General features: G+C 33.7%; 1 protein-coding gene across 2 annotated transcripts; it reads left to right on the forward strand.

Annotated features, from left to right (window-relative positions):
• The first annotated feature begins 1,227 nt into the window (after positions 1–1,227).
• Positions 1,228–7,646, forward strand: LOC126715731 (uncharacterized). Of its 2 annotated transcripts, XM_050416496.1 has the most exons (5): positions 1,229–1,401; positions 4,513–4,597; positions 6,595–6,708; positions 7,126–7,227; positions 7,405–7,646. In XM_050416496.1, exons 1-5 carry the CDS (start codon positions 1,277–1,279, stop codon positions 7,447–7,449), a joined length of 471 nt encoding a protein of 156 aa, XP_050272453.1. In that variant the 5' UTR covers positions 1,229–1,276; the 3' UTR covers positions 7,450–7,646. The 2 variants fall into 2 exon arrangements, with proteins under 2 accessions (XP_050272454.1, XP_050272453.1); XM_050416497.1 differs by lacking the exons at positions 7,126–7,227; positions 7,405–7,646 and adding an exon at positions 6,836–6,973 and having other exon boundaries at positions 1,228–1,401.
• The last annotated feature ends 2,258 nt before the right edge of the window (positions 7,647–9,904 follow it).

A 9,904-nucleotide genomic window follows, 5' to 3' on the forward strand; every position in this document is an offset into this window, starting at 1 on the left:
TATTACAGCCATGAAGATTGGACCAAGAAGCAAGTGAAAAAAGCTATTTATTAAAGTTCGACAAATACCTCGACAAAAACAGTATCTATCGAGATTTAAGAACGAAGCTTAACAGAAGCTGAATCTATTGAAATCTACAAAATAAGATTTTCCAGAACTGATTTTCGGCTCATGCTGATATATATGTGTAGGGTTTCTTTTCTCATAACCTTAGACATATATAAGGCTTATTTTAAAGGCCGTTATACATGGAGAACACATGCAGAAAATGACCTAGTGCCTTATTCTCTCTGCAAGAAGTTACTATGCCTTTTGCTCCTTAAGATTTTGTAACCAAGTACTTCTTGATTTTCATTGTTAACGAAGTGAGGAACTTTGCAACCAACAACATCTTCAAGTTGTTGGAGTTAATCACGTACTAGGATTCGTGTAAAAGGGTGGCGTTCATATATTGAAGAGTTTAGAGGTTCTGAAGTGGTAGAAGGTTTTTGTTGTAAGTTCATCTATAGAGATTGTAGAGTCTAGGGACAAAGGTTTTGTACTAGATTTGAAATTTCTCTTTACTATAGTGAATTGCTTTTTGGGAAGGTTTCCCCCCAAGTTTTTTACTATGAATTGTTTCATTTAGTTTTTCTGGGTCATCATATTTTGTCTTATTTACTATTCCGTTGTGCATGATATTGATGTTTGTTTGTTTTTAACAAGGTTTATTCATAATAAATCTAATTAACAACTTGGGTTTAAAACTTGTTAATTCTATCAACCGAGGTCTAAATTTCCCAACAACTATAGCTGTCACATATGTGAAATTAAAATCTTGACAAAATCTCAAATGGGCTCCTCCGCCTTTGCTGCAATAACATGTAAACATGTAACATGCATTTTATCGATCTTTTGTTTGTACTAGTGATTGTTAGACTGCAATAATGACAAGCTTTCTTATTTTATTTAGGGAAGCCAAATTGGGGGTGTCAAACGGATTAGATGATGAGTTTACTCACTTCTTTTTTTTTTTTTTTTTTTTTTATTGGATTTTCTATGATTTATTTATGTTAAACCTTTTGATTTTTGCACGGCATTAACTCACCTTGAACAAAAATATTTTAAATAAACTTACATAAGACAGGTGGCCTAAATATGTTTTTGCGAACGAATCAGTGTAAAATTAAAATCCAAGCAATTCAAAACTTTGGGATATACTTTGTAATTTAACATATAAATATATATATATATAAAAGCAAAAACGAACGGATAGAAAATTAAAGGAACACGTGAGATGGCATCTACGTCTCTACCGCTCATCAGTGGAGGCCTCCGTTTTCCCTCTCAATACTCAGCATCCCTTCCCAACCACCACCTCTCTGCAACTGCAACTGCAACTGCAACTGCAACTCTCCCCAAGTAAGTCCAATCCTTAATCTCACTTTGCTCTGCTTCTTATAATACCTCCAGATTTCTTCTTTATTTCTTTACCCTTCTTTTGTGTACTGTGAAAGATATTGAATTTTTTATTATTTATTTCATAGTTCATATTTTTATGAGTTAAATCCTCAAATCTCAGATACCCACTTCTTCAATTACTTTAATAAGTGGATTTTTGTGTTAATTTCTTGAAATTTTTCTCCGTTTGGTTTCTGAGAATTTCACTGATATTAATAGCTATATTTGGTCTTCAAAATTGCCCATTTTTGGTTAGACAAGTACTGTAGTAATAAGTGGACTGCTCTGCTTATTTGTTAAAATTTATTTGTAACCTTGAAGAAATTGCAATCCTTAAATCTATCATATCTACGCTTTTTTTTTCTTTTTTTTTTGGGATAGAAAAGGGGGGCTTTATTTATTTTTATATATAACAAGTACATCTCAAAATTCCTGAATGCAATGGGCATTCCTTAGTGGTGCTCAATTGTCTTAGGTCCCATTCAAAAGACTCATACACAAAAGATGGGCACTGAGCATATTCTTCAAGGTAACTAGGTTGGTTTCAGCCCATTTTCACTAGTCCTTCAGCACACCTATTGAATTCAAGGTATACGTGATTAGGAAGGACGGTCCACATCAGGTTCCTGCAATCACAGACCAACACAGAAATGTCCGAGGCCATATTTCCTCGGGTTGTTATCCACTTAAGAACTAGCATTGAGTTTACTTCTAAAATAAGACCATATCTTACTGCCCATAATTCTGCCATATTATTGGTGGTGGTACCAAAGGTTGAGAGAAAATCCTTTGATCTGTTGGTCGTGCCAGTTTCAAAGGAGCCCCCCTCCGCCTGCCTTTCATGGATTACCTAGAACACTCCCATTGGTGTTAAGGGTGATATAAGGGGCAGCCAGTGGTGACCAGGTAATCAGTCTGGTGATGCAGGGTGCTTTTATTATCTCCAGTTTGGCTAGATAGTAAAATTCCAATGCTAGTTGTATAGTTTGATTTATTTATTGGTTGATCAAGTTGGTTGCATGTTTAAATATCAGTGCATTTCGAGATAACCACAGTTGCCAAATTCCAAAATCAAAGACTAAATTCCAAGCTAGCTGTTAATAAGACAAAGTTATGGGCATAAAAGAAAATCTATCTATAGCTTCTTGCTCTTACCATGTGTGCTGCTTTGCTTTAACCTTTATCAATCAAATCTTTATCCACAAAATTTACTAGTATGTTTGGGATTGTTAGAGATATTGTGCCCAAGAGGCCCAAACCTATTTTAAGGCCTAATTACCCATGTAATTGTAGAACAAGAAAAATTAATCTAATCCTACATGTAGTGCAACTACAATTTTATGGTTAGTAGAGGTTATACTTTACATACACCCCACATTGGGTTCATTTTAACATGCAAACTTCAATAGGAAAGATGTATATCAGTCAAGGGCTTTCTTATGTAAACATAAGCGGTTAGGCAAAACCTTGTTAATTCTTGCTTATGCTTTCTCTCCATTTTCTCAATTAGTCACAAGCCCAAGGGTTTTTTTCTTCCCCTCCCCACCCCCCCCCCCCCTCCTTTTTTTTATTTTTATTTTTATTTTTTATTGTTATTATTATTATTTTTTTTATAACAAGGCCTATAACATTCTAATATGACACAAAAGGGATTAGTGCTATTTTTGGTACTGACTGCCGACAATAGGTTATGAAAGTGATTAAACTTGGAATTGTGATGGTTTTGCTGGGAATAAGTGACTGTTTGATTCAAAGTTTTTCTTTTCTTTACCCCAACAACCCAAGGAAAAATAGAATTTTTTATTCCTGTAGATAGGCTAGCTTTTCTGGCCTAGTGTACCTCACTATGTAGGGAGGGACGAAAGTGAAAATTCAAAAATAATGAAATTCATATCATTAAATGCATTGATGCTTGATGAATCACCAAATCATACAAACATTGCATAAATTGTTTCTTTCTTGGTCTTTATTGTTGATAAAACTATCCACAGATGAGTCTATTCATGATGAATGAGTGAAAATTTGAATGAGATATTGGAAGTTGCTTCTATGAAATTTCACTTTGTGGATCTTTGTGTCACTTCTGGAATTCTGGGAGTCTTTGGAAGAGAATGTGTGTGAGGTAATTTACTAATAAAGGATACAAAATCAATCATTCATCATAAAGTAAACAAGGAGAGTGTGGAGCTGGGAATCGTGCCTGCATTTCCCAAATGACAATTTGTTTGTTTTTATTCCCCAAATAGGTAAGGTGTCTAAAACCCTTGAGACCCATTTTAGTCATGGGCATCAGCTTACGGATTAAACCAAAATTTGAAATTCCCCAAATACTATTCAACTTTGACATTATCTGGAACTTATAGAAGATTTTATATGAATTAGCTTGCTTCACTATGATTTTATCCCTTGGGAAATATGTGATAAACATTGCCTGGATTAATCAAGATTTGGGCATATGGATTATGTACTTTGAGTTGACTAGAGCGTGTTTTCCCAATTTCAAATATCATTTCTTTCTGTAAGTGGAAAAGCAGGAGGGATCTTAAGGTAGAATTTAATAAATAATTAGAAATAGGAGATGCAAGTACTGTACTGGCCTATTTTGGTCCTCTTGCAGAACAAAATTTCTATTTAATAATTGAAATTCATATGCAGTCTTAAGGAAAATTAGGAATTTTCATGCCTTGACCTAGTTATGACTTGACAAATGTGGCTTGGAAGAAGCAGCATGATTATTCTTTTCATTAATCAAAGTACAAGAACCCAAGAAAAAAGTAGAAATTGACTTAAAATGGGGAAAAGCATAAAATGGTTGATTGATTGATTAATTCGGTATGTAACAAAGGGTTGTGTCCACCTCTGTAAAGGAATCTGATCCCCAAAACTCAATATGTTTCTGAGTTCTTATTTTTCCATCTTAACAGATTCAAAGTTTAGAGCTACGTTTACTTATCAATATATATATATATATATATATAAAGTTCAGAGGGATAAAGCCTGAGCATTCCTTCCTTTTTTATTTATAAATTATTTTCAGTATATTAAACTTTCATTTGAAAAAAAAAATCTCAGGTGGGGATGGAGAAGAGACAAAGACACAAGCATGTTCATCAACACAACCAGAGGCCAAGCATTTCGAATCTTGGCCAACCCTAATGTACGCATCACTTCAAGGCTTCCACATGTTTAATGCCAATATTTTTGGTTTGAATATGATCAAAGGTTTGTAGGTATGTTGTTGGTGATTTTATTAGTGCCTTGTGGTAGCAAAATGTTTAGACTCTAGATGTGTGTTAGATGATTCAGTAGTAATTGCTTGGTTGATGGTGCATGCCTAAAAATGGAATCATCCATAAATGGTTATAGACATGATTTTTGGTAAGCATTGTGTCCTTTGTTATGTATCTACATTTTGCAGTTGTATTAGCAAATTGACTTGTTTCCTTTTTTCCTTATAACATTTCGGCTCTAGCCCTTGCCTAAGCTTGTCTATTTCTGCTCAAATTTTCATGGGACCTAAGCGTGGTAATCAGAAAGTTGACTACTACTTTCCAGATAATGTTTAACCATCTGAGAACCAGAATGGTGTACTTTTGCTCAAAATTTTCTATATTTAATCTTCTGAATGATTTTTTTTACATTCTTAATCACTTACTGTACATTTGGTAAGGAATTTGCAAATTGAATTTAGGCACAATGTAGAATTTTAAATTCTCTCATAAAAAGTTCTTTGTTTGGGCATTCACGAGAAGTAATTTTAGGTTTCAAGCAGGAATGCTAACTGAGATTTGAGGGCTCAAAATACTATTAGTGGCTTCCCTCGAAATATCTGGCTTTGACCTCTTTGGTACACTTCCCCCTATCTTACCCACCTCCTCTTCCCAATCCCTCCATTGCTTACTTGCAGCCAACCAACTCTCCAACCCCATCCCCTTGACCTCTTCTCTCTCTCTCTCTCTCTCTCTCTGTGCCCTGTCCCTCTGCAAATTCTCAATGTCTTGTTGGCACCTTCCCCTTCCAGTTCTCCCTCATTAAGAACCTTTAACTCCTCAGTGTCTACAACAACACAACCAGAGACTTGCCCTTGACCAACAATAAAAGGCCCAATGCATCTCAACCAAAACTTCTTCATAGTTGGATTCCACCCAGTATGTGTACAACAAGAGGATCAAGCAGTTGCTCAAGCTGCTGACTCTTCCCTGTTCCAATTGCATCTCATTCAACCACCTCAACATCAAGTGCGGCTCCAACATTGAATAGCTAAAACACACCTTTGTTGATGCAGAGTTATATTAAAATAAATTATTAAATTGATGCTACTACATGGCTAAGTTCCAGCCCTAAGAAGGTGGCTAGTTCAATGTAGCTTGAGACCTTTGGAAAATTTTGGTGCACTTAAAACTAGAGTAAATTAAAAGCCCACTTAGTTTGAAGAATGAAGGTGCTCACTAATTAGTTATTGCTGTTGTTTATGGAATTTTGTTGGTTTAGATGAATTGAATTTCCTTAATGTACATTATATCCAAAAAATGAAATTGGTAAATTGATGGGATTTTAAGTCATGGAATCATTAATTCCATTGATATAGATTTTCCATGTAATATCATTTACTTCATCCAAAGCACAGGGTTAGATTCAATGAAGGGTGCAATTTACATTTTATTTTTGTGTACTTTCTTTTCCTTTGAGTGCTATGTTGCTCAATCAAGTTGGAGCCTATGGGTAGAAAAAATATTTTCTTTATTGAATTTCTACTTGCTGCCCATTCTAATTATTAAAGTAGTGTGATTTTGGGTGATTGAATGATAAGTGAAGCATGAAAGAGAGCGTAAACACAAATTTTACATGATTCAGCCTGATGATCCACATCCACGGTGAAAAGTCCTTAATGGCTACATATTTACTATTAAGCTCTTCAATTTACAATGAACCCAATGTAGGGTTTATATGCTAGAGAACTCTAGACTAATCTAAGGTTAACCATAGACTAATCCAATGGTAACTTGCTTCTTCTACAAGTACATAAGCCTACAATTGGTTTGGGCCACTTAGGCCATAATATGCCTAACACTAATAAAATCATATTCTGCTTCTTATCCTATGTTTCTTTTACATTATGGATGTACTCATTAAAATAAATGGATGAATGTACAGGTGTCTTCAAGGAAAGGAGGCCCAAAGAATGAAGTGATCATGGTTGATCCTCTGGAAGCCAAGCGGTTGGCTGCCAAACAAATGCAAGAAATTAAAGCAAAAGAGAAATTCAAGGTGAAGGAAATTCGATGTTTTGTTAAGTATAATCTTTTGGTTCATAAGCTGTTGGTGGGGATGAATTATCTTCTGAATTTAAATATGTTTTGGTAGTAAGATCAATCTTTGCCCTAACTCTTTGCAGGAACCTTGGAAGTCCCATATTGGACATGAATTTGCATTTGTGACATATGTTTTATTTTTTTTAGGGAAGGATAAGTTTTCGTGATAAGAAAAGAGGAACAAGTTTGTTAAATTCCTTCTTTTTTCGTTTTTTTATTTTTTTTTATTTTATTTTTTTTAAATTTATTTTCCCCCTAATATGAGATGGATTTTATCAGTCAATGATGTGACAACAAAGGCATTTTTGTTTGTAAGTTACTACTGTGATTCAAGTTACTTATCAGTCTGGCTGGAACTATGTTGTGATTGCAGAGAAGACGTGAAATTGAAGCAATTAATGGAGCATGGGCAATGATTGGTCTCACCGCAGGCTTGGTCATTGAAGGTCAGACTGGAAAAAGTATTCTGACTCAGGTATACTTGCTTTTCTCCCTGTTTGTGCGCATGTATGTGCTCTCTCTCTCCCTCCCTCCTCTCTCTCTCACATATGCGTAAACATGGTAGTTTGGATTTGATTAATGGATAGCTTCTTCTTCAATTGACTTGATCTTTTGTGTTACTATTTATATGGTTAACTCTATTTTCTTTCAGTTGGCGGACTACTGGAGTGCCATTGTAAGTCTTTTTGTGCGGTAGTGATAAATTTTAGAAATTGCAGATTCATTCTGTTAGATCTTTCAAATAAATGTTGTTTCTGCCTTATTTGAATTGCTACTTATCCTTCCAAACTAACATGAATGTTGTAAAAATTCTTTCTTCCAGCACTCTATGATCAGATTCTAAAATGTAAAAACATTGCCCAAAATCCTTGATATAGAACATGTTATTCATAATTTTTTTTGTGATACTGTCTACCATTCTGTTGCAGAATTCAATTCATCTTATTTTCAAATTAGTGGGAACATGATCCATTCCTTATAAATATTTTGCTTTTGGTTCCTACTTGTTAGTCATATTTCTATGACCCAGCTTGAAGACTATTAAGGGTTTCAATGAATTCTTTTAATCAATATTCACTTTTGGGACAGATGTTCATTATTCTTGTTTCTGGAGCAACATAGGCCATTTATGTGTTGGCTTTACCCATTCTTCGAATACAAATGAAAAATGTGAAATTACAATTGGGTTTGGAAGTCAACTTGTTTCATATAGTTGGAGTGTGCTGAATTTGAAGTAATCTTCTAGGTTGGAAACTTGATAGGGTATCTGCAAGTTCATAGTTTTTATAGAGCATGCAGGGTTGGGCCTCATATCTTTGGTTGCTGAATTTGAAAGAGGGTTAGAGCAAGCTAGTCAAGTCCACTCTTATTAACCATAAATGATGTAAAATACATGTAAAAGTTCTGAGAGAGGCACAGAAGAATTGCCCTCCCATTTTGACTAGCTTGAGGTCTGCTTGGGTTTGCATGACCATATTTACCAAAATCTTAAGTGTACCATAGTTAAGTTGTCTAATCATGCAAAATTAGAGGGCATAGGATCTATTCAATGAAATGGAAATAGTTTATTTTCCGGTTTAATTTTTTTTTTTTTTTTATACCTAAAGTATATATGGCCTCACGTCATTTTAATAATTTTTAAATAGCATAACATTAGATATATCTTCAGACTTGTAATATTTAATTTGAATAATAAAAAGAGTAGGTTTCAATTGGAGATGTACCTTTTCTTGTATTGTTTCAAAATTAAGTATACTTGCATATTTGTTATATATGTATACTTTTCTTGGAGAAAATGGACATTTGTCCCTAATTTACAAACTATACAGAAAAATATCCTTGTTTTGAAATTATTTAGCAAAATGTCCTTGTTTTTTAAACTCGATTTTATCAAAATTGAGTTTTATGTAAAACTCGATATTCTCAAAATCGAGTTCTATGTATATTTTTAAGTGAAAATCAACATTAGTAATGTCGAGTTTCACTTAAATTTTCAAAAAAATTAAAGTGGCAAAATATCCATAGAACTCGACATTATTAATTTCGAGTTTCACTTATAACTCGATTTTGTTAAAATCGAGTTTCAAAAATATAGACATTTTGCTAAATAGTTTCAAAACTGGAGCATTTTGTTACATAATTTGTAAATTATGGACAAATACCCATTTTTCTCTACTTTTCTTACAATTTTTTTTTTTTAATAATTTTAATAGGGGTTAAATCAATGGCTCAAGGGTTGAATTATGAATCATTGTCGTAGTGTCCTAGCGGTTCAATATCCAATATAGTTTTGATAATTATACTCATATTTTAGAAGAATACAAAGGGAGTGTCTACACTTCACATATTAACTAAAAAAAGTTGGAGGGTTAGCTACTTTAGTTGGTTTTGCTAGCCATGCAATTAAATGGAACAAGGACTGTTGATGTCTTCATTGATGACTCTCCTCTCATGTCATTGATGACTTATGTCTTCTTTGTAGTTGTTAAGGAACGTGGTTGTAGGGTCTCCACAGTTATTGGAATGATAATGATAAGATAATTGTATTGGGAGGGATTTTCTCACAATCCTAATCCCAATCCCAATCCAACCAATTTGGGGGTTGTGGGCCCAAATCAATGTTGCGTTTTTGAACTATTTATTAGCTATCGCCTGTCTGCCCATTTTTGTGTTTTTTTTTTTTTGAAAGATGACTTTATTTTTTCTTTCATTTTTATGTGCACACAAAACTGCAAGACACAATAATTTACTGTAGGTATTAGGTAGAGAAATGACATGTCAATAATTTACTATAGTACCCATTTTTGGGACCATACCTACCATTCTTATTCAAACAAAATCAGAAATGCTCTAGCTTTAGCACCCGGATGCAAAAAATGTCTATTATATATTTTCAAAACTTGCTTTATTTATTTTACTATCTCATTTTACAACTTACATAATATTTTAGTTCTATTTTTATATACAACTCACTAAAATAAATAAATTATACCAACAAATAATATAAACAAATCAATTCTCTCTCTTCTGTCCCATATCTCTCTTCCTTCTCTTCCTCTCTCACTTCATTAAAATATGTGTTTTTATTTTTACAACCCATGAACAGTAGGATTGTGTATATATAACCTTACTATTCACAGTTCGCAAAAATT

This window comes from Quercus robur, chromosome 2 (assembly GCF_932294415.1).
Source record: "Quercus robur chromosome 2, dhQueRobu3.1, whole genome shotgun sequence".
In the NCBI taxonomy this organism is placed as follows: Eukaryota; Viridiplantae; Streptophyta; class Magnoliopsida; order Fagales; family Fagaceae; genus Quercus; species Quercus robur.

Coding starts and splice junctions, on each gene's coding strand:
- LOC126715731 (XM_050416496.1), top strand. CDS start 1,277: ATGGCATCTACGTCTCTACCGCTCATCAGTGGAGGCCTCCGTTTTCCC. Junction 4,598..6,594: donor GAATCTTGGCCAACCCTAAT/GTACGCATCACT, acceptor ATGAATGTACAG/GTGTCTTCAAGGAAAGGAGG. Junction 7,228..7,404: donor GAAAAAGTATTCTGACTCAG/GTATACTTGCTT, acceptor ATTTTCTTTCAG/TTGGCGGACTACTGGAGTGC.